Source organism: Rhinoraja longicauda, chromosome 35 (assembly GCF_053455715.1).
Source record: "Rhinoraja longicauda isolate Sanriku21f chromosome 35, sRhiLon1.1, whole genome shotgun sequence".
In the NCBI taxonomy this organism is placed as follows: Eukaryota; Metazoa; Chordata; class Chondrichthyes; order Rajiformes; family Arhynchobatidae; genus Rhinoraja; species Rhinoraja longicauda.
The window spans coordinates 8,463,073-8,488,184 of NC_135987.1; the positions used below are offsets into that span (position 1 = coordinate 8,463,073).

At 44.0% G+C, this 25,112-nt stretch overlaps 1 protein-coding gene across 1 annotated transcript in view; it reads right to left on the reverse strand.

The window, feature by feature from the left end:
• Positions 1-200: 200 nt before the first annotated feature.
• The window catches only part of ptpn20 (protein tyrosine phosphatase non-receptor type 20), a 273,022-nt gene continuing 248,110 nt past the window's right edge, over positions 201-25,112 (reverse strand). The window contains exons 44-48 of the mRNA XM_078428348.1: positions 23,565-23,655; positions 21,510-21,841; positions 20,285-20,500; positions 4,524-4,586; positions 201-2,057 (exon numbers count right to left, since the gene is read on the reverse strand). Coding sequence (XP_078284474.1) covers positions 1,971-2,057; positions 4,524-4,586; positions 20,285-20,500; positions 21,510-21,841; positions 23,565-23,655 — 789 coding nt within the window. The 3' untranslated portion in view covers positions 201-1,970. The remainder of the gene's footprint in view (positions 2,058-4,523; positions 4,587-20,284; positions 20,501-21,509; positions 21,842-23,564; positions 23,656-25,112) is intronic.

The window sequence follows — 25,112 nt, forward strand, 5'->3', positions numbered from 1 at the left end:
CAGCCAATTAACCTACATACCTGTACGTCTTTGGAGTGTGGGAGGAAACCGAAGATCTCGGAGAAAACCCACGCAGGTCACGGGGAGAACGTACAAACTCCTTACAGTGCAGCACCCGTAGTCAGGATCGAACCTGAGTCTCCGGCGCTGCATTCGCTGTAAAGCAGCAACTCTACCGCTGCGCTACCGTGCCTTTTCCTTCCACATTCCCTGTGCTGTTGTCTTTTTCAATTTCCCATAGATACAGGAAGCCTTCAGAGAGATAAGCTTTTTAAAAGTATCTGGTGAGCATTTGAAGTGCCAAGACCAGAAGGCTATCGACAAAATATTGGTAAATAAGATGAATATAAATGCTTTGTGGTCAGCATGGTCATGATGGGCCAAAGGGTCTGTCTGTGCTATATGACACTATGACTCCATAATTGATAGCAACCACAATACAAAGTCTTTCTTCATCCATTAAAATAGATTGTAAAGAAACAATTCAATTCATCAAGTAAAAAATATGTCATAAAGTTGAAATAATTTAAAATTTGGTTGCAAACCATTGAATCAAATCTACAAATCAGATTTACAATTACATTATTCCTGAAGTGTCTCACTGTTCACCTGTTATTAAATCAATAACTGCATTTGGGATTACTTTTCTGAAGGGCATGTAATAATATCTCTAAAGATTCTGTTTGACACACAAATCCATCTTAGCATTGTTATGACTTGGTGTTACTTTACATGTGGTAAGTATTACTTATTAAGGCGCAGATAGTGACAATGTTCTTTACTGCCAGATGTGGAAAGTGTTCATCAAACCTGTTGGCCACACTTCAATAGACAATAGACAATAGGTGCAGGAGGAGGCCATTCGGCCCTTCGAGCCAGCACCGCCATTCAATGTGATCATGGCTGATCATTCTCAATCAGTGCCCCGTTCCTGCCTTCTCCCCATACCCCTTGACTCCGCTATCCTTAAGAGCTTCAGGAAGTGACTGAGATGATTTCATTGATATATTTCCTATTTCACCATTTCCCAATCATTCTATTATTCTTTCCTTCATTGGGAGGGGTGACTGCAGCTTCCATTCGATATCTTCAAGTTGATTTTCCAAACCTTTGTACTTTAGCTTGACTTTGGTCAATTAAAATTAAGAGGAGTTTTTAAAAAAAGCATGTTCTCAGGACAGCAGAGTATCAAATGTCCGGAACTGATGTCAGAGGTGTTGGTGGAGAAGGATATATGATAGGGGTATTCAAGAGGCTTTTAGATAGGCACATGGATATGGAAGAATCATGTGCACAAGTTCACAAGCTATAGGAGTAGAATTAGGCCATTCGGCCCATCATGTCTACTCCGCCATTCAATCATGGCTGATCTCTGCCTCCTAATCCCATTTTCCTGCCTTCTCCCCATAACCCTTGACACCCGTTCTGATCAAGAATTTGTCTATCTTTGCCTTAAAGATATCCACTGACTTGGCCTCCACAGCCCTCTGTTGCAATGAGTTCCACAGATTAACTACCCTCTGACTAAAGAAGTTCCTTCTCACCTCCTTTCTAAAAGAGCAGTCGGAAGAGATTAGCTTGGCTTGGCATCATGTTCATCATGGACATTATGGGCCGAAGGGCTCGTTCCTTGTCTGTCCTGTTCTGTGTTCCAAGCTCATGAGGAGGGGGATTCATGAATAGATCAAACTAAACGACAACTAGCTTAGTTGGGTTGAAAACATTTGTGGCATTTAACATTTCATAGAAACATTAACTGGAAAATTACATACATGTGTGCTTACAATAGTTACATACACTGAGAACAGATTCGGTTAAAGCTCCTTTAGTTATCATGACTAAATCTTTGTGATTGCTTTGGCTTTGCACCACTTTTCTTGATCATATTGCAGTTGAGTAGAGTTGTACTTGCTCGCTCACAAAGAACCGTGCAAGATAGACTGTGTTCCCAGCCACCGTGCCTTACTTTGTCACAACACCTCCACCTCTTGTTGGTTTATCTGCTGAACACCCATTAAAATCTCCAGCACCATGCTGTAGCAGAATAAATACTGATCCTGCACATGGAAACAAAGGCAACGTCAATTTCGCATCTCAACCGCATGGCACCATGATAGCAATGGGTTAAGGAATCTAAGGGTTAAGGAATCTAAGGGGAATCAATGGGTTAAGGAATGGGTTAAGGAATAACCTATCTGTTGCTATTTGCTGCCCAGGAAGGAAAAGGCAGCTCATCATCTCCGTTAAGTAGCGTGTTCACAGAACCATCATGAATGGAAGTCTCTATCCAGACTTTCAATACACATCTCAATTATTTATCTTCATGGCCAGGAAGTTCCTAGAAGGCTAACTGTTATTGCATGTTACTAATTACCGTGGAGTGAATAACTGGAGTGTTTTTCAAACATTGTTTTTAATCTATACTGTATATTGAATCCAGCTAGTTCAAATTATGAGGCAGTACGTACATTGGCCAATTCCACTCTCAGCCCAAGAAAGAAACATTAAGCTCATCAATCTTCAGTACAAGGAAGCAAATTGACAATAACAAATGAATGCAAAATGATTCCATAAATAGTTTGTCAGATCACTTAACATTAGCACTTTTGATTAATTTCCTCTTTCACTACTTTGAATCTTTTGTAAAAATACCTTTGAAAGAAGAATTTGTATTGTATTTTTTTTTAAATATGATCATATTAATGGAGGGGAAAATACAAGTTTTTCTTATTGGAGAAAAGACCATGCGTAATTTTTTCTTTATAACACCCATCAGGGGATAGGCAGCATGGTGGCGCAGCGGTAGAGTTGCTGCCTTACAGCGAATGCAGTGCCGGAGACTCAGGTTCGATCCTGACTACGGGCGCCGTCTGTACGGAGTTTGTACGTTCTCCCCATGACCTGTGTGGGTTTTCTCCGAGATCTTCGGTTTCCTCCCACACTCCAAAGACGTACAGGTATGTAGGTTAATTGGCTGGGCAAATGTAAAAATTGTTCCTAGTGGGTGAGTGTTAATGTGCGGGGATCGCTGGGCGGCGCGGACCCGGTGGGCCGAAGGGCCTGTTTTCGCGCTGTATCTCTAAATCTAAAAAAAATCTAAATGATGCAGATAATTCAATAGTTTTAATGAGTGACTTGTTAATAAATGGATCGTTATAGGAAATCAGAAAGTGTGGTGTAATCAGATGCATTTTCTCACAGGTATGGAGTGAAGTAATGGAAATCAGAACTGTTTTAAAAGTATTTATTCCACTGGTAAAGTGATTTTGAGATTGCATCAAATATCTCCTTCCACCTCATTGGATGAAATGGTGAAATAGTGAGGAAAACATCAATGTATGTCAACATTATATTTCATTACCTTTGTACTACGGAAAGAACAATCAAGAGACATTCAACATACTGTTGGGTAGATGGTTGATGCAAAGTATAATCAGGAACAATGTATACAAGTTTGTCAGTCTTCTATGCCACGCACAACATATCATACCAATCGTCATGCGAGGTTTAATAACACATGCCTTTTACATGCATTACAATTTTCAGCAGTGGAATTTAGTCATGGCACAAAGGATTAAAGTATAAAAAATAATTTTGTAAAATTTGCTAAAAAAAGCTCTGGGCAATTGGTTAATTTAAACAAGATTTAAAAATCAGTCAAAATGCATGAATTGATTGAGCCTATCACCGATAAAAGTCTGTGTATTTTCCAAAATACATGCCCCCAGCCCAAGTGAAAGTGATTGTACAAAGTTTGCCATAAAACACCAGAAGGGGAACAGGCTGTTTTCAGTGGGATGCTTATGAATGACACACTTTTATCAAGGCAGGCTCTACAAGTTACACGTTGAATCAATGGGATTAAGTAGTTTTAACTTCATAGAACTAAATTGAGCACAGATGCTGTTCATGGGAAACCGTTTGATGGGGTGCACCTTGATTAAACATGATAATTGTGAATGGGAGGACACTTCACAGCGTCAGAGACCTAAGTTTGATCATGGCTTCTGGTGCTATCTGGGTGAAGTTTACACATTTCCCCTGTGACCGCATAGGTTTTTATCGGGTATTCGGGTTTCCTCCCACATCCCAAAGACGTTCGGGTTTGTAGGTTAAATGGGCCCGAGTGTGAGGGGAGTGGATGAGAAAGTGGGATAGCATAAAACTAGCGTGAACAAGTGAGCGATGGTCGGCATGGATTTTGTGGGCCGAAGGGCCTGTTTCCTTGCTGTATCTCTCAATCAATCTTGCATTCGTTGGGAATTTTTTTAAGTTGAGATTGGTAGTTTTGTAGTTTCATGTTTCTGTCCCCAACTACAGCATGCATTATTAATATTGGGGCATGAATAGCGAAAAAAACAACCCAGATTAGAGGATCTGCCAGGACATCTTGGCCAAGATAGTGACAGCGGCGCTTACCTTGGTCTGTATCACAAAATGCTGGAGTAACTCAGCAGGTCAGGCAGCATCTAGGAGAGAGGGAATGGGTGACGTTTCGGGTCGAGACCCTTCTTCAGACTTACCTTGGTCTGAATCATTCCATGACGTTGGCTTCTCATTTCCTTCACTATATCCATAATGTCAAACTATAATGGAAGGACATTAATGCAAACCGTCAATATGATTTATAAGCCCAAACCCAGTGTAAAATAAATAATTGCATGGGTCAATTAATTATCCGCATAGCACTGACTTTCCTATCCTTCAGTCGCAGATGATAAAGTGTCCAACACTGACTCAGTTCCCTTGCTGCATCTTTTGAGAACTAAAAGTATTCTTATTAACAATGTCAAATGGATGTTTTCAATGGACAATAGACAATAGACAATAGGTGCAGGAGGAGGCCATTCGGCCCTTCGAGCCAGCACCGCCATTCAATGTGATCATGGCTGATCATTCTCAATCAGTACCCCGTTCCTGCCTTCTCCCCATACCCCCTGACTCCGCTATCATTAAGCGCTCTATCCAGCTCTCTCTAACAATGTACCTTGGCCCAAACCTCAAAGGACCTGTCCCCTCATTAATCCACATCCATCTCCAATACTCTTCCTTCTCATCTGCAGCCATGGATTCAGAAACCGGATGAGAAACCAGTTTGTGTTCGGACTTCATAGATGGGAAATGGAGTTCATCTCGACAATGTCAGACAGATTGGAATGCAAAGATTGTAAGGGCATTGCTCCAGCCCATGTTTTAAAGGGGAAAGAAAATGTTATAGAGCTGGACTGAACAAAAAAAGGGTTTACCGTAAAATTCATCCAGTGCTAGGACCTGTGCCTTGGATATTGCAAGAAAATGAAACTGAACTGTTCTCAGACCAGTAGAACTGAATAAGTCTACTTCCACTGCTGCTGTTATTTACTATTCACTAAATCCACAATGGATTTTAGTGACAAATTTTAAAAAGGAGCATAATATCTAACTGGTGACAGATTGTGAAGCCCTAACCCACAGAGGGATCTGGGGGTCCAAGTGCATGATTCACAAAAAGTGAGCACGCAGGTACAGCACACAACGTTTTTCACTGTATCTTGATTAAAAGCAGCTTTTCACTGTACCTCGGTACATGTGAACAATAAATTAATCTAAACAGAACGTGACAATAATAATGATAAACCACCCAAACCAACCAAAAGCAAGTAACAAGGGGCGTTGACTAAATGTAACTGATAATTGTTTGGGGAATTGAACACAAATGCCTGAAGTAGGGTCCCGACCGGAAATTATATTCACAAAATGCTGGAGTAACTCAGCAGATCAGGCAGCATCTCAGGAATGGGCGACGTTTCGGGTCGAGACCCTTCTTCGACCGGAAACATCACCTATCCACGTTCACCAGAGGTGCTGCCTGACCTGCTGAATTGTTTGTTTGTTTAGAGATACAGCGCGGAAACAGGCCCTTCGGCCCACTGAGTCCTCACCAACCAGCGATCCTCGCACACTAACACTACCCTGCGCACATTAGGGACATATAACATATAACAATAACATATAACAACTACAGCATGGAAACAGGCCTGTCCGGCCCTACCAGTCCACGCCGACCATTCTCCCTGACCTAGTCTCATCTACCTGCACTCAGACCATAACCCTCCAATCCCCTCCTATCCATATACCTATCCAATTTACTCTTAAATAATAAAATCGAGCCAGCCTCCACCACTTCCACCGGAAGCCCATTCCATACAGCCACAACCCTCTGAGTAAAGAAGTTCCCCCTCATGTTACCCCTAAACCTTTGTCCCTCAATTCTGAAGCTATGTCCCCTTGTTGGAATCTTCCCCACTCTCAAAGGGAAAAGCCTACCCACGTCAACTCTGTCCGTCCCTCTCAAAATTTTAAAAACCTCTATCAAGTCCCCCCTCAACCTTCTACGCTCCAAAGAATAAAGACCCAACCTATTCAACCTCTCTCTGTAGCCTAAGTGCTGAAACCCAGGCAACATTCTAGTAAATCTCCTCTGTACCCTCTCCATTTTGTCGACATCCTTCCTATAATTTGGCGACCAGAACTGCACACCATACTCCAGATTCGGCCTCACCAATGCCCTGTACAATTTCAACATTACATCCCAACTTCTATACTCGATGCTCTGATTTATAAAGGCAAGCATACCAAACGCCTTCTTCACCACCCTATCCACATGAGATTCCACCTTCAGGGAACAATGCACAGTTATTCCCAGATCCCTCTGTTCCACTGCATTCCTCAATTCCCTCCCATTTACCCTGTACGTCCTATTTTGATTTGTCCTACCAAAATGCAGCACCTCACACTTATCAGCATTAAACTCCATCTGCCATCTTTCAGCCCACCCTTCCAAAAGGCCCAAGTCTCTCTGTAGACTTTGAAAATCTACCTCACTATCAACTACTCCACCTATCTTAGTATCATCTGCATATTTACTAATCCAATTTGCCACACCATCATCCAGATCATTAATGTAAATGACAAACAACAGTGGACCCAACACAGATCCTTGGGGCACTCCACTAGACACTGGCCTCCAACCTGACATACAATTGTCAACCATTACCCTCTGGTATCTCCCATTCAGCCATTGTTGAATCCATCTTGCAACCTCACTATTAATACCCAACGATTTAACCTTCTTAATCAACCTTCCATGTGGAACCTTGTCAAATGCCTTACTGAAGTCCATATAGACAACATCCACAGCCTTGCCCTTATCAATTTCCCTGGTAACCTCTTCAAAAAATTCAAGAAGATTAGTCAAACATGACCTTCCAGGCACAAATCCATGTTGACTGTTTCTAATCAGGCCTTGATTATCCAAATAATTATATATATTGTCCCTAAGTATCTTTTCCATTAATTTTCCCACCACAGACGTCAAACTAATAGGTCTATAATTGCTAGGTTTACTTTTAGAACCTTTTTTAAACAAAGGCACAACATGCGCAATGCGCCAATCTTCCGGCACCATCCCTGTTTCTAATGACGTTTGAAATATTTCCGTCATAGCCCCTGCTATTTCTGCACTAACTTCCCTCAATGTCCTAGGGAATATCCTATCAGGACCTGGAGACTTATCCACTTTTATATTCTTCAAAAGTGTCCGTACCTCCTCTTCTTTAATCCTCCTAATTTCCATCACTACTCTACTTGTTTCGCTTACCTCACATAATTCAATATCCTTCTCCTCGGTAAATACCGAAGAAAAGAAATTGTTTAATATCTCCCCCATTTCTTCCGGCTCAGCACATAGCTGTCCACTCTGACTCTCTAATGGACCAATTTTATCCCTCACTATCCTTTTGCTATTGACATATCTGTAGAACCCCTTGGGGTTTACTTTTACATTACTTGCCAAAGCAGCCTCATATCTTTTTTTCGCTTTTCTAATTTCCTTTTTAAGATTCCTTTTACATTCTTTATATTCCTCAAAAACCTCATTTACTCCCTGCCGCTTATATTTATTGTATATCTCCCTCTTTTTCCGAACCAAGTGTCCAATTTCCCTGGAAAACCACGGCTCTTTCAAATTATTATTCTTTCCTTTCCACCGAACAGGGACATAAAGACTCTGTACTCTCAAAATTTCACCTTTAAATATCCTCCATTTCTCTATTATATCCTTTTCATAAAACAACAATTTCCATTTCACTCCTTTTAAATCCTTTCTCATCTCCTCAAAATTAGCCTTTCTCCAATCCAAAATCTCAACCCTTGGTCCAGATTTGACCTTCTCCATAATGATATTGAAACTAATGGCATTATGATCACTAGACCCAAAGTGCTCCTCAACACATACCTCCGTCACCTGACCCATCTCATTTCCTAACAGGAGGTCCAACACTGCCCCTTCTCTGGTAGGCACCTCTACGTATTGCTGCAAAAAACTATCCTGCACACATTTTACAAACTCCAAACCATCCAGCCCTTTAACAGAATGTGATTCCCAGTCTATATACGGAAAATTGAAATCACCCACAATCACCACTCTGTGCTTACTACTAATATCTGCTATCTCCTTACATATTTGCTCTTCCAATTCTCGTTCCCTATTTGGCGGTCTATAATACACCCCTATAAGTGTTGCTAAACAATTGTTTTACATTTATACCGAGCCAATTAACCTACAAACCTGTACGTCTTTGGAGTGTGGGAGGAAACCGAAGATCTCAGAGAAAACCCACGCAGGTCACAGGGAGAACGTACAAACTCTGTACAGACAGCGCCCGTAGTCAGGATCGACCTCGGGACTCCATCATTTTGTGGGGTTTTTCCCCCACAAATGTGGGGAGGTTGTACTTCCATTGCACGGTGCATTGGTGAGAACTGATCTGAAGTACTATGTACAGTACTGATCCCCTTAATATGTAAGGGTGTTAAGGTGGTTCAGATAAGGATTACTAGGCTAATGATTGTAATGGGTGTGTTGTCCTATGAGGAAAGATTGGACAGTCCATGTTTGTTTCTGCTGGGGTTTTGAAGAGTGAGAATTAATTTGACTAAAACATATAAGGTCCTGGGAAGTCCAGACAGGATTGATATGGGTTCTGTCCCAAAGCGTTACCTATCCATGTTCTCCAGAGATGCTGCTTGACCTGTTGAGTTACTCCAATGCAATGTGTCCTTTTTTCTATTTTCAGTCTAGCCGGAATCTGGCAAAATGGCTGCTTGTTTCATCCGCACTTCTTCATATGGTGCCAGGAGATTATTTACATCGAATGAACAAGTAACAGATCTCAGTTTATTGCCTTGACTGATAGGAATGCCTCTGCAGAAAAGGGCTCACTCAGCTGAGGTGCTCACAGGAGAACACAAGCACACAACATAGAAACATAGAAACAACATAGAAACATGGAAACATGGGAAAAAAGCTGCAGGAGTAGGCCTTTCGGCCCTTCGAGCCAGCACCGCCATTCAATATGATCATGGCTGATCATCCTAAATCATTACTCCATTCCTGCTTTCTCCCCAAATCCCTTGATTCCGTTAACCGTAAGAGCTCTATCTAACTCTCTCTTGAAAACATCCAGTGAATTGGCCTCCACTGCCTTCTGTGGCAGAGAATTCCACAGATTCACAACTTTCTGGGTGAAAAATGTTTTTCCTCATCTCAGTCCTAAATCGCCTACCCCTTATTCTTAAACTGTGACCCCTGGTTCTAGACTCCCCCAACATCAGGAACATTTTTCCTGCATCTAGCCTGTCCAATCCCTTGAGAATTTTGCATGTCTCTATAAGATCCCCTCTCATTCTTCTAATTTCTCGTGAATATAACCCCAGTCGGTCCATTCTTTCATCATATGTCAGTCCCGACATCCTGGGCATTAACCAGGTGAACCTACGCTGCACTCCATCAATAGCAATAATGTGCTTCCTCAAATTTGGAGACCATAATTGCACACAATACTCCAGGTGCGGTCTCACCAGGGCCCTGTACAACTGCAGTAGGACCTCCTTGCTCCTAAACTCAAATCCTCTCGCTATGAAGGCCAGCATGCCATTAGCTTTCTTCACTGCCTGCTGTACCTGCATGCTTACTTTCAGTGACTGATGTACAAGGACACCCAGGTCTCGTTGCACCTCCCCTTTTCCTAATCTGACACCATTCAGATAATAACCTGCCTTCTTGTTCTTGCCACCAAAGTGGATAACCCCACATTTATCCACATTGTACTGCATCTGCCTTGCATCCGCCCACTCACCCAACCTATCCAACTCACCCTGCAGCCTCATGGCATCCTCCTCGCAGCTCACACTGCCACCCAGCCTTGTGTCATCCGTAAACTTGGGAGATGTTACGCTTAATTCCTTCGCCTAAACAAACTTCACGTTGTGAGGACAACGTGATACTAACCGAGACGAACGGAAGGACAAGGCATGCAGCCGTTGGTGTTGTGGAATCCTAACTCCTAAAGGCAAATTCCACTGCATCAGGAGTCACGGCAAATGGAACAGCTTCTGATTTGAAGCAGTTCTGTATAATATAAAGCCCTTATTAATAACAGCTTCCCAAGCTTATTATTTACAAATGATTAGTAGTATCTGCAACCCATGTTTTCTCCTTATCAATAGAGATGCTTCAAAGCATGAGTTACATGAAAAGGAATGTCTAGATACGCCACATTATTGGCCTCATCTTCAAAGAACTCTAAGTTCCAAAATAGTCTTTGTGCATAAACAAGCTAATCCCATCTAAGTGTATTTAAAATTTTGTGAATGAGTTGGCTGATGCAGGAATTTCCGGTATATTTTCCCACATAGCTGCTGTCAGTAAGCAATATTCATTGTGTGAAATTGTCTGAGACATCGTGGTGCTACATGAAAGGAAGGGACCTATGAAGCTCAGGTAGTTTGACCAGAACCTACCAACAACAGGGTCAACAGGTTAATCCATGAATTGGTTCTGGGCCACTGACATTTGGTGAATAGACAATAGACAATAGGTGCAGGAGGAGGCCGTTCGGCCCTTCGAGCCAGCACCGCCATTCAATGTGATCATGGCTGATCATTCTCAATCAGTACCCCGTTCCTGCCTTCTCCCCATACCCCCCTGACTCCGCTATCCTTAAGAGCTCTATCTAGCTCTCTCTTGAATGCATTCAGAGAATTGGCCTCCACTGCCTTCTGAGGCAGAGAATTCCACAGATTCACAACTCTCTGACTGAAAAAGTTTTTCCTCGTCTCAGTTCTAAATGGCCTACCCCTTATTCTTAAACTGTGGCCCCTTGTTCTGGACTCCCCCAACATTGGGAACATGTTTCCTGCCTCTAACGTGTCCAACCCCTTAATAATCTTATACGTTTCGATAAGATCTCCTCTCATCCTTCTAAATTCCAGTGTATACATGTTATCCAAAGCTACTATTGTCTTTGCGACAAAGGAGAAAAGACCAGACTGTTAAATTATTGCACTGCATCAAATTCACCCAACGTTTCCTCAACAAGATGGCTGACAGCCTCAGGCAGTATGCTCCATTCATAACATGTAACGATTTGGTGCCTTTGCGGTTGCAGCTCCTAGACTGTGGAACAGCATCCCCCTCCCTATCAGATCTGCCCCCTCCATCGGCTCTTTTAAGTCCAGGCTCAAAACATACTTCTATTCTTTAGCGTTTTGAAGTCTTCTGATGGGGCTGATTTTTGCTTTGTGCTGCTCACTTTGAACTGTTTTTCTTGTGCCTGTGTGCTGTGATGTCTGTTTGTTATTGTGTTTTTAGTACCTGCTCTGATGTACAGCACTTTGGTCAACGTGGGTTGTTTTTAAATGTGCTTTTATAAATAAATTTGACTTGACTTGACTTGATTTAATTCAGAGATTCTTCTGCACCACAATGGGCTGAGAGCTCCATTATAACCAATTCATTCCCTGCATGTCTGCTCTCACCTGTTCTCCCCTTGCCCAGAACAATGACCGATATCGCCCCTCTCCATCACTTCCACCCCATCAACTTCCACTTTCAATTTTTCTGACACTTCAGCATGATTCCAGGCACACTTTCCCTTTCAACATCCAGGGTAAGCAACATATCAGGAGGACACGGACAGGAGACGGACATTCCCTCTGGGTTGCTTTGCTTCACTTCCATTTCCACCAACGCCCACTGCCCAGTGGAAAGGTTGCTTCCACAAGTGGCACGGTGGCGCAGCGGTAGAGTTGCTGCCTCACAGCGCCAGAGACCCGGGTTCGATCCTGACTACGGGTGCTGTCTGTACAGATTTTGTACATTCTCTCTGGAACCATGTGGGTTTCCTCCGGTTTCCTCCCACATTCCAAAGACGTACAGGTTTGGACGTTAATCGGTTTCTGTAAATTGTAACTTGTCCCTAGTGTGTGGGATGATGCTAGCATAAGTAGAATTGGGCCATTCGTCCCATCTAGTCTACTCCTCCACTCAATCATGGCTGATCTATCTCTTTCCCTCCTATCGCCATTCTCCTGCCTTCTCCCCATAACCCCTGACACCCGTACTAATCAAGAATCTATCCATCTCTGCCTTAAAAATATCAATTGACGGCCTCCACAACCGTTTGTGGCAACGGATTCCACAGATTCACCACCCTCAATGTCTTGAATTTGGCACATGGGAACCAGGATAAATTTCCATCGATCTTTCCCTTGAGCACTTTTGACATTAAACATCAAACTGTTTGTCTTCTTCCAGCACCGCAGTATTGGGAGAATGGAAGGAACTGTCTTTAGTCCATGCCTCAACTCAATTACTTCGCCACCATCTAAACTTAATCAAAACAAATTTGAAGTCAATCTGGAAAAACAAGACATTTGCACAGGTGATCAGGAGAGTGGCCAACGAGACTGGGTGGAACAATTAACTTCAGAGATAAATTAAAATCCAGAACAGGAAGAGCAGTTGGATCAGCAAAGGTTCGTAGTTACTGAAAGAGACCCCAGAGGCAGCAGGTAGCGGATAGTAAAAAAAAAACAAGGAACTGCAGATGCTGGTTTACAATGGAATTCACAAAGAGTTGGAGTATCTCAGCAGGTTAAGCAACATATCAGGAGAACACGGACAGGAGACAGTTTGGGTCGGGACCCTTCTTCAAACTGATTGCCTGGCAAGTGATTAGTGGATGCAGCTGAAGGGTGGGGGTGGTTTATTGGCAGATGGGTGGACTAAGGCCAGAAATGGGAAGAAGACAAACGGATGTGAGATAAGTAGAGAAGATATGCGATAAGTAGAGAAGATTGTTGATTAGTTACCTAAAATTTGAGTATTCAATGTTCATACCATCGGGTTATAATCTACCCAAGGAAAATATGAGGTGCTGTTCCTCCAGTTTGCATTGGGCCTCACTAAGCACACCATTAAGGGAAGGTTTTGGTCCCCAGCCACAGGGTACAGGGAAGACCTTTGACAGGGCTCCATCAGTATGCTCATGGCTAACAGTAAGATAGTGTGATCATCACAATCAATGGGCGACTACCAGACATGGTGATCAGGTCCTGTGGTGGCCAATGATCCAAAGCACAATGGGCTGTGGTGTAAGGAGGAAAGCAGAAAAACAATGAAGTGTAAGAAAATAACTGCAGATGCTGGTACAAATCGAAGGTGTTTTTTCACAAAATGCTAGAGTAACTCAGCAGGTCAGGCAGCATCTCAGGAGAGAAGGAATGGGTGACGTTTCGGGTCTGAAGAAGGGTCTCGACCCGAAACGTCACCCATTCCTGCTCTCCCGAGATGCTGCCTGACCCGCTGAGTTACTCCAGCATTTTGTGAAGAGAAACAACGAGTCTCATCTCCCCCAGGCCTTTCCCTCACATACATTCTTCAACCATTAACACCAGCTTTTAGTGTCAGCTCAGATTATTTCACTCCACTGTCTGTATTCTGTCTGTTCAGATGATAAAGCTTTCTCGCTGTCAGCCTCTTCATTCCATGCCTCTGACCACTCCAGCGTTCCCACACAACTCGGTGAAATGTTCTTCATTTACGCCCTTATCAAGATCTATGTATAAACAATAAAAGGCAGAGAGCCTGAGATTGATCCCTAGGGAGGGAGAACCGGGATCAGCCGTGAAGAGAGGGCCACCGTCATCGATCACCAACGTTGCTTCTGATTATTCAGTCAATTCGTCACCCTGTTCTCCATCTTGTGGAACGACCTTGAATTTCAGTGGTAAGTCTCTCAAGAGAGACCTTCTCAAAGTTGACTCCATCTGCAATTCATGCTGCCATGGCAAGACCACCAGCATGATCAAGGACCAGACTCACCCTTTATTCACAAAATGCTGCAGGTCAGGCAGCATCTCAGGAGAGAAGGAATGGGCGACGTTTCGGGTCGAGACCCTTCTTCAGACTGATGTCAGGGGGGAGGGACAAAGGAAGGATGTAGGTGGAGACAGGAAGTTAGAGGGAGAACTGGGAAGGGGGAGGGGGGGGGGAAGGGGAAGAGAGGGCCAGAGGTACTATCTAAAGTTGGAGAAGTCAATGTTCATATCGCTGGGCTGCAAGCTGCCCAAGCGTAATATGAGGTGCCGGAACCAGTCTTACCCTGGTTACTCCCACTTCTCCCCTCTCCTGCAGAGCAAGAGCTATAGACGTTTCAAAACACATATCTCCAGAGACATATCTTCAGATCAGTCTGAAGAAGGGTCTCGACCCGAAACGTTACCCATTCCTTCTCTCGCGAGAAGCTGCCTGACCCGTTGAGTTACTCCAGCATTTTGTGTCTACCTTCGATTTGAACCAGCATCCTCAGTTTGTTTCCTACACTCTCCAGATTCAGCGACAATTTATTCCCACCTGTTATCAGGCAACTGAACTATCCTCTCACCAGCAAGAGTGCTGTCCTGACCTCGTTGGAGACCTTTGAACTATCTTTAATCGGACTTTATCTTGCACAAAATGTTGTACCCTTTATCCTCTATCTGTACACTGTGGACGGCTTGATTGCAATCTTGCAAAGTTCTTTCTTTGGCTGAATAGCACGAACAAAAAGCTTTTCACTGCACCTTGGATTTTATATCTAGACATTGCTCATATAAACAAAGTCTAGACATAAAATCTACCAGATTACCCCTGGCCAACCTTGAGAGTGGTGGAATACCTTCATTCCAAATCTCGAGCTTACACACTGTAAATCTAGCCTGCCTGCGAAATTCTAGCCATTAGCCTTGTGAAATAAGCAGGACCCGCACTGATTAATGCAAATGTCAAAGGTTTTCTTATTATAGATCCCAAACTAATGGACTAACAAGGGCATATTTACTCAAGCCACTTTCCCTGTGTAAAGACATTAGTTTCAGAATTGGCCTTATTATTCTTTGGCTGCTGAGAGTATGGGTTTACAAAAATTATTTAATAACATCCAACATAGACTTCTGTTCATTTTCAATTTCTGGGACAATGTTCCAACTCTTTCATTTAATGAGCTTTAGCAAGCTTATTTTATCCCCACAAACGGAGTGTAGAACCATATTTTGGAGTTTAACATAATGCATTGTTCACTCCTAATTCAGGGCATTAAATAAGCCCTTTGTTCCAAACATTCTACCTCAAGTAGATGCTGGCTGCCTGGCTGAGTTACTCCAGCAATCTGTGTCTATCCTTGGCATAAATCAGCATCTGCAGTTCATTCCCACACACTACACTTGTACATTTCCGAATCTGTTTGCCATTGACACAAGGAACTGCAGATGCTGGAATCACTGAGTAAGACTCAGTGCTGGAGTACCCCAGTTTAAGGAGATTTCATTGGATTTTAAAGAGATTTCATAGGATTAGCATGTTCTCTTACAAAGGTTAAATGGGCAGGACAGTTGAGAATGATCAGCCATGATCACATTGAATGGCGGTGCTGGCTCGAAGGGCCGAATGGCTTCCTCCTGCACCTATTGTCTATTGTCGATTGTCTATTGACAGACAAACACTGCAAAACACAATCATCTCAGGTCATGGTGGTGCAGTGGTAGAGTTGCTGCCTTACAGCACTTTCAGTGCCAGAGACGTGGGTTTAATCTCGACTACAGGTGCTGTCTGTACGGAGTTTGTACGTTCTCCTCGTGACCGCGTGGGTTTTTCTCCAAGATCTCCGGTTTCCTCCCACAATCCAAAGTCGTACAGGTTTGTAGGTTAATTGGCTTGGTATATTGTCCCTGGTATGTGTGTAGGATAGTGTTAATGTGTGGGGATCACTGGTCAGACCTGTTGAAGTTGGTCAGAACTCTCTGAAGACGTGCGCAGGACACAACATATCAGAGCTGTCCTGTAGCTCTGACTTGAGGCATGTCCCCTGGGAAGAGAGGGTTTGTTTTCCCTGGATTTGAGGATGTTCCTAATCGAGATATTATGAGGGACATGGACAGGGTAGATAGTAGGAAGCTCATCCCCTTAGCAGAAGTAGGTAAAAATCAAAGATTTAGTGTAAATAGACAATAGACAATAGACAATAGACAATAGACAATAGGTGCAAGAGTAGGCCATTCAGCCCATCGAGACAGCACCGCCATTCAATGCGATCATGGCTGATCACTCTCAATCAGTACCCCGTTCCTGCCTTCTCCCCATACCCCCTCACTCCGCTATCCTTAAGAGCTCTATCCAGCTCTCTCTTGAAAGCATCCAACGAACTGGCCTCCACTGCCTTCTGAGGCAGAGAATTCCACACCTTCACCACTCTCTGACTGAAAAAGTTCTTCCTCATCTCCGTTCTAAATGGCCTACCCCTTATTCTTAAACTGTGGCCCCTTGTTCTGGACTCCCCCAACATTGGGAACATGTTTCCTGCCTCTAATGTGTCTAATCCCCTAATTATCTCATATGTTTCAATAAGATCCCCCCTCATCCTTCTAAATTCCAGTGTATACAAGCCCAATCGCTCCAGCCTTTCAACATACGACAGTCCCGCAATTCTGGGAATTAACCTAGTGAACCTACGCTGCACGCCCTCAATAGCAAGAATATCCTTCCTCAAATTCGGAGACCAAAACTGCACACAGTACTCCAGGTGCGGTCTCACCAGGGCCCGGTACAACTGTAGAAGGACCTCTTTGCTCCTATACTCAACTCCTCTTGTTACGAAGACCAACATTCCATTGGCTTTCTTCACTGCCTGCTGTACCTGCATGCTTCCTTTCATTGACTGATGCACTAGGACACCCAGATCTCGTTGAACTCCCCCTCCTCCTAACTTGACACCATTCAGATAATAATCTGCCTTTCTATTCTTACTTCCAAAGTGAATAACCTCACACTTATCTACATTAAACTGCATCTGCCATGTATCCGCCCACTCACACAACCTGTCCAAGTCACCCTGCAGCCTTATTGCATCTTCCTCACAATTCACCCTACCCCCCAGCTTAGTATCATCTGCAAATTTGCTAATGGTACTTTTAATCCCTTCGTCTAAGTCATTAATGTATATCGTAAATAGCTGGGGTCCCAGCACCGAACCTTGCGGTACCCCACTGGTCACTGCCTCCCATTCCGAAAGGGACCCATTTATCCCCACTCTTTGCTTTCTGTCTGTCAACCAATTTTCTATCCATGTCAGTACCCTACCCCCAATACCATGTGCCCTAATTTTGCCCACTAATCTCCTATGTGAGACCTTGTCGAAGGCTTTCTGAAAGTTGAGGTACACCACATCCACTGACTCTCCCCTGTCAATTTTCCTCGTTACATCCTCAAAGAATTCCAGTAGATTTGTCAAGCATGATTTCCCCTTCGTAAATCCATGCTGACTCGGAATGATCCCGTTACTGCTATCCAAATGCCCAGCAATTTCATCTTTTATAATTGACTCCAGCATCTTCCCCACCACTGATGTCAGACTAACTGGACTATAATTACCCGTTTTCTCTCTCCCTCCTTTCTTAAAAAGTGGGATAACATTTGCTATCCTCCAATCCACAGGAACTGATCCTGAATCTATAGAACATTGAAAAATGATCTCCAATGCTTCCACTATTTCTAGAGCCACCTCCTTAAGTACCCTGGGATGCAGACCACCAGGCCCTGGGGATTTATCAGCCTTCAGTCCCATCAGTCTACCCAAAACCATTTCCTGCCTAATGTGGATTTCCTTCAGTTCCTCCATCACCCTAGGTTCTCCGGCCCCTAGAACATTTAGGGGATTGTGTGTATCTTCCTCAGTGAAGACAGATCCAAAGTAACGGTTTAACTCGTCTGCCATTTCTTTGTTCCCCATAATAAATTCCCCTGTTTCTGTCTTCAAGGGACCCACATTTGCCTCTTGACTATTTTTTTCCTCTTCACGTAATTGGGAAGGGAAGAAAGTTTAGTGGGAAACCGAGGAAGATTTCTTTCACACAGAGCATGGTTGGATTTTGGATGCACTGCCTGCGTGTGTGATCGAGGCAGCGACTCTCACAACATTTAAGAAGTATCTAAGTGAGCAGTTAAGTTGCTAAGAAATAGAAAGCTGTGGACCAAACAGAAAATGGGGCTGGTGTAGATGGGTACAATGCTTGGCATGGGCACGATGGGCTGAAGGGGCTATTTGAGTTACTCCAGCATTTTGTGTCTATCTTCTTTGAAATAAAAATGAGCAGTTTGTCTCAGTTGCCAGTGGTCTCTGGGTCAGAAGGATGTGAGCTCAAGATTTGAGGGCGGCCCAGCAGCGCAGCGGTAAGGCAGCCTTACAGCACCAGAAGACCCCTGGTTCGATCCCGACTATGGGTACTGCCTGTATGGAGCTGGTGCGTTCTCCCCGTGACCGCGTGGGTTTTTCTCCACGATCATCGATTTCCTCCCACACTCCAAAAATGTAAATGTTTGCAGGCTAATCGGCTTGGTATAAGTGTAAATTGGCCCTAATGTGTGTAGGATAGTGTTAATGTGCGGGGATCGCTGGTCGGTGTGGACTCGGTGGGTTGAAGGGCCTGTATCTCTAAACTAGACTAAACTAAACTAAATTTCTGCCAGAATTTGAAAACGTTAACCATTGTGACACTTCAGGACATTCTTTTAGGAAGGAGATGGGGAGAAATTTCTTTAGTCAGAGAGTGCGAGGCAACCCCCAAAATGCCTTTATCAAGTGAGAAATTAAAGACCCAGTAGCAATATTTAATCTTGATTCAATAGACAATAGACAATAGACAATAGACAATAGGTGCAGGAGGAGGCCATTCGGCCCTTCGAGCCAGCACCACCATTCAATGTGATCATGGCTGATCATTCTCAATCAGTACCCCGTTCCTGCCTTCTCCCCATACCCCCCGACTCCGCTATCCTTAAGAGCTCTATCTAGCTCTCTCTTGAATGCATTAGGTAACATGCCTCTCTCAACCACCAGCAATGGAAATCATCAGCTCTGGGTTATTAATGTATGCAATATCGGCAGTTCACATATACCGAAAATCATATTGATCATGTACTTTCTTTCTTCTGACTGGATAGTGCACAACAAAAGCATTTCACTATAACTCGGTACATGTGACAATAAACTAAACTCAACCTTCTATGCGTTGTAATTCTAGGTAATACCAGTTTCAACCTGAAACTCAACAGGTTTCATCTGAATCAGTGCAACCTCTTTTGAGTTAAAAAAAAACCCATCAGGGCTTTCACCTGAAGAACAAGGAAAGTCAACCGAGAGAGTTGAATGTGACTCCAAACCCCGGGTGAGTTTTTCAAGGCTCTGGAAGGTCTGACTGAGTGAAGGAAATGATCCCCATTGTGTGGTGGCAAGGGAAACTTTACTGAGGATCTCAAATCTGCAAGCGTTCTTTGATCATGAATTGGCGGTGTTCGTGAGGTGGCTGATTGGTGCCACTTTACAGAAAAACATCCATGAAATCATCCTGATCCCAGGAATGAGTGGGTTAACCTGTGTTGAGCGTTTGCAGGCACTGGGCCTGTACTCGCTGGTGCTTAGAAGAATGAGGGGGGACCTCATTGAAACATACAGAATAGTGAAAGGCTTGGATAGAGTGGATGCGGAGAGGATGTTTCCACTCGTGGGACAGAGTCTAGGACTAGAGGGCACAGCCTCAGAATTAAAGGACGTTCTTTTAGGAAGGAGATGAGGAGAAATTTCTTTAGTCAGAGGGTGGTGAATCTGTGGAATTCTTCGCCACAGAAGGCTGTGGAGGCCAAGTCAGTGGATATTTTTAAGGCAGAGATAGATAGATTATTGATTAGTACGGGTGTCAGAGGTTATGGGGAGAAGGCGGGAGAATGGGGTTTGGTGGAAGAGATAGAGCAGCCATGATTGAATGGTGGACTAGACTTGATGGGCCAAATGGTCTAATTCTACTCCTATCACTTATGACCTTATGACCTTATGGAAGACAAAACCTTCCCAAGAGTGCTTGCTCTACTTACTCTCAGTCCCTTGTTGATCAAGCTTAAGAGAACATGGGTGCAGATGAGGACTCCACTTCTCCCGATACCAGCACTGCAATGCACCACCAAGGGTCCTGTGTGGTGGACATCTCCCATGTACAGGATAAAGCGGACAAGTTGCTCAGACGAGCTTGGGACACCATGGTCAGGCCAACTGACAAATCTCAGGTGTTTGACATAGTGTACGTCCCCCGTCTGAAATACATGAAGACACACAGACATCAAATCGTGAATGCACAGTAGAAGAATAACGTGGAGATTTAAAAATAAAGATTTGATTTTCTTTCCTTTCTTTAGCTACTATAAAGCTACTATTTTAGCAACTGATTTTACAGATTCACATTGGTGTCAAGTTAGGAACAGGGGACGTACAACGAGATCTGGGTGTCCTAGTGCATCAGTCACTGAAAGGAAGCAAGCAGGTACAGCAGGCAGTGAAGAAAGCCAATGGAATGTTGGCCTTCATAACAAGAGGAGTTGAGTATAGGAGCAAAGAGGTCCTTCTGCAGTTGTTCAGGGCCCTAGTGAGACCGCACCTGGAGTACTGTGTGCAGTTTTGGTCTCCAAATTTGAGGAAGGATATTCTTGCTATTGGGGGCGTGCAGCGTAAGTTTACTAGGTTAATTTCCGGAATGGCGGGACTGTCATATGTTGAAAGACTGGAGCGGCTAGGCTTGTATACACTGGAATTTAGAAGGATGAGAGGAGATCTTATCGAAACCTATAAGATTATTAAGGGGTTGGACACGGTAGAGGCAGGAAACATGTTCCCAATGTTGGGGGAGTCCAGAACAAGGGGCCACAGTTTAAGAATAAAGGGTAGGCCATTTAGAACTGAGATGAGGAAAAACTTTTTCAGTCAGAGAGTTGTGAATCTGTGGAATTCTCTGCCTCAGAAGGCAGTGGAGGCCAATTCTCTGAATGCATTCAAGAGAGAGCTAGATAGAGCTCTTAAGGATAGCAGAGTCAGGGGGTATGGGGAGAAGGCAGGAACGGGGTACTGATTGAGAATGATCAGCCATGATCACATTGAATGGCGGTGCTGGCTCGAAGGGCCGAATGGCCTCCTCCTGCACCTATTGTCTATTGTCTAAGACATTCCTCAAGAGTTTATCAATAGAATAGTGTCAATTACTTACATAGTCAAGCTGATATGCAGCCGTTTGCATTCGGGCCTGCGATGGTCCACAATTATTGTGCTTACCTCAACCTCTGCCATCCTTATGACATTTATTTCGAAGGAATCCACGACCTGGTGGCTCTCCAGGCTGAGCAGGTACTTGTTGACGTTCATTGGCCTGTGCAGTTTGTCCGGCCAGTAACCGTGGCACTTGACCTTTCCCCGCTCGTGTTGGCGCGTCATCATGGCCACCACGTCAGCCTTGTTTTCCCAGACCATTTGCCAGAAGTCACCTGTGGTGCCGGGGAGAGGTCCTTGGCAAGCGATGTAGAAATACCCCTCGGTGCCAAGGGGCATCCTGATGTGGCTCGCGTTGATGTAGCCCTGGTCTCCGATGTGGACACGGGTTTTATCGTCTGTGGTGGTGACAGGGAACAAGTGCTGTTCACACAGTGTAAAGGGGCTGGTGTGGAAGCTAACTTTGGGGAAACCATTTTGTGGCCACTTTGGAGGACATTTTGGGCTGGGAAGTTCGAAACCTTAGCAGCCTGTAATCTGTATGTTCTTTGAGAGGAAAGAAGCAGGTGTTTGAGTGAACAACAGTGCACTCAGGTCTCAGTGTCTTCTCCCACCTTGGTGTTTCATTAAAAGATTTAACTGAGTCTTGTGTTTTGCGTACTTATTTTAGAGATAAGTCGAGTTGACTTTCACACTGGGTTAATGACAACTACAGAGAGAGTGCAGCTCAGAATCAGGCTGCGTACAGTAAAACTCCGATAATCCACTCTATGGTCATTTGGAAAACCCAACGGTTTGGTATCCGGCCCACCAGGTCAAACGTGCATTTTCTACTAACTACCTGCGTTTCCCACACTCCCCGAATCACTTGACCAGTGCTGGAGTAACCCAAGCACTGAAGACCGGTCCCTACCCGAAACGTCACCCATCCTTTATCTCCAGAGATGCTGCCTGACCCACTGAGTTACTCCAGCACTCTGTGTCTAATCTTTAGTAAACAGACATGGGTGGAGAACTAGAAACCAGAAGACAAAAAACAAAGGAAGAAACAGTTCTAAAAATCCATCAACTTCTGTTTTGTACATAGTCAGTCTTTGAACTCCCGTAACCCGATTGTGTAGGGAATTCCAACCAGGAAATTGTGTAGGCCAAGGTGGACTGAGCATAAGTGCTCAGCAAAACAGCAGCCGTCTGTTTGTGGCAATGAAACCAATGCCCTGAACATTCGTTTCAGGATATGCTGGTAATCCTCAGCCGGTCAAAGTTAGGGTCCTACCCTCTCATTAAACCCTTTTTTTCTCCGCCCCTCCCTCTTCCCTGAACCTTAAATCAGATTTGGTTTCTAACTTATCTCAGCTCTGATGAAAGATCATCGACCAGAAACGTGGACTCTGTTTCTGTCCACAAAGTCTCTACCTGACCAGATGAAAATTTCCGGCATGCTCTGTGTTTATGTCAAATTTCCAGCTTCTGTAGTCATTTGCTTTTCAATGATCTTAACTATATTTAAAGACGTGGATAAAGAGATAAATATGGATATAAAAGTGTATAAAATCATGAGAGGAATAGACTGGTTGGATACACAGTTTCTTGCCCAGATTAGGTGAAACGAGGACCAGAGGACATTGGTTTAAGGTGAAGGGGAAAAGATTTAATAGGAATCTGAGGGGTAACCTTTTCACACGGCGGCTGGTGAGTGTATGGAACAAGCTGCCAGAGGAGGTAGTTGAGGCTGGGACTAAGAAGCAGTTAGACAGGTACATGGATAGGACAGGTTTGGACGGATATGGACCAGACGCGAGCAGGTGGGACCAGTGTAGCAATGTGGGCAATGTGGGCAAGTTGGGCTGAAGGGCCTGTTTCCACACTGTATCTCTCTATGACTCTGTGACTCTATGGAGCTAAACGGTTCTCTTTTCTGTGGTGTCTTTCACAACCCCCTGAGAGGACAGGTGAGGTCTTTGTTCAGCATTCCATCTTTTTGTGGGTTAAGGATGTTATAGCACTTGTGAGCTGAATCGTGACATTGATATGTAAAGTAATCTCGCAGAGGGCAATTGATGGAGACACAATAGGCATTATTTAACAAGGATTCGTACTTAATCATGTGCGGGTACTTACAGGGCAGGATATCTCTATATCTGTTCTTTTCTCTGTTTTCTGCAGCTTTTCCCACCAGACAGTCATCGACTGGTTTCAGATGCTCTAGTGTCTTTAAGGAAGAGAATGAGTCAAGTGAGGGAAATTTGCAACCGCTCATTAAATCTTTAATCACGATTGAAACGGTCCACTCACATCTGCAGCTCTGTTTACAGGGTGAGTATTTAGCAATTAAATCAACTCAATTTCTGGCCAGTTTCTGCCATCACTCTCCTCAATCTCTGCAGTGATGCTGGCTGGCATCTATGGGCAAAACCTACACTTCATGCAATCTGAACCATTTAGTATAAGACAATAACTGCAGATGCTGGTACAAATCGAAGGTATTTATTCACAAAATGCTGGAGTAACTCAGCAGGTCAGGCAGCATCCCAGGAGAGAAGGAATGGGTGACGTTTCGGGTCGAGGCCCTTCTTCAGTCTGAAGAAGGGCCTCGACCCGAAACGTCACCCATTCCTTCTCTCCTGAAATGCTGCCTGACCTGCTGAGTTACTCCAGCATTTTGTGAACCATTTAGTGATCATTTCTGGTATTTATACATCACCTTCTCCAAATTCAGGTTGACCCAAACATACCCAGTATTGAAGCTCTCTCTCTCTCTCTCTCTCTCTCTCTCTCTCTCTCTCTCTCTCTCTCTCTCTCTCTCTCTCTCTCTCTCTCTCTCTCTCTCTCTCTCGCTCTCTCTCTCTATCGCTCTCTCTCTCTCTCGCACAAACACGCAAGCTCACTCACTCACGCACTCACTCACACACACTCACTCACTCACTCCCACACACACATTCACACACGCAGTCGGAGAAAACCAAGGCACATGGGTGAAGCCCACACAGTCACAGAGGAATGTACCACCTCCACACAGACAACGTCAGCAGTCTGGAGCTGTGAGGCAGCAGCACTAACTGCTGCACTACTACGTAGAAGGCTGGACAATGTCGAAACTCTGAAAGAGTAAATGTTTCAATCAAGAGAGAGCTAGATAGCGCTGTTAAGGATAGCGGAATCAGGGGGTATGGGGAGAAGGCAGGAACGGGGTACTGATTGAGAATGATCAGCCATGATCACATTGAATGGCGGTGCTGGCTTGAAGGACCGAATGGCCTACTCCTGCACCTATTGTCTATTGTCATATCTGCACTGGCTGTGTAGTATATTTTGTGTCTCAGCCACTGTGGCGAGGGAATTATGACTGGGATGCATCGTTTGGCAAGAGGGTATTGTAGCTTGAAGCCCCATCAACAGTATTTTGTAATTAAAAAGTACTGGAAATAAATGCAAGTTTATGGCTGGATAGAGATGATGGGAAACATGGGTCTCATAATGGGGATATCAACAGATGGAAGTAAAACAAAAACTAAGAAGCAAACTTCTGGAGGATCTTAGCAGATCAAGCAGCATCCGTGACGATGATCTATTATAGAGGCATATAAAATCATGATAGGAATAGATTGGGTAGACACACAGAGCCTCTTCCTCATGGTAGTGGAACCAAGAACCAGAGAACATACGTTT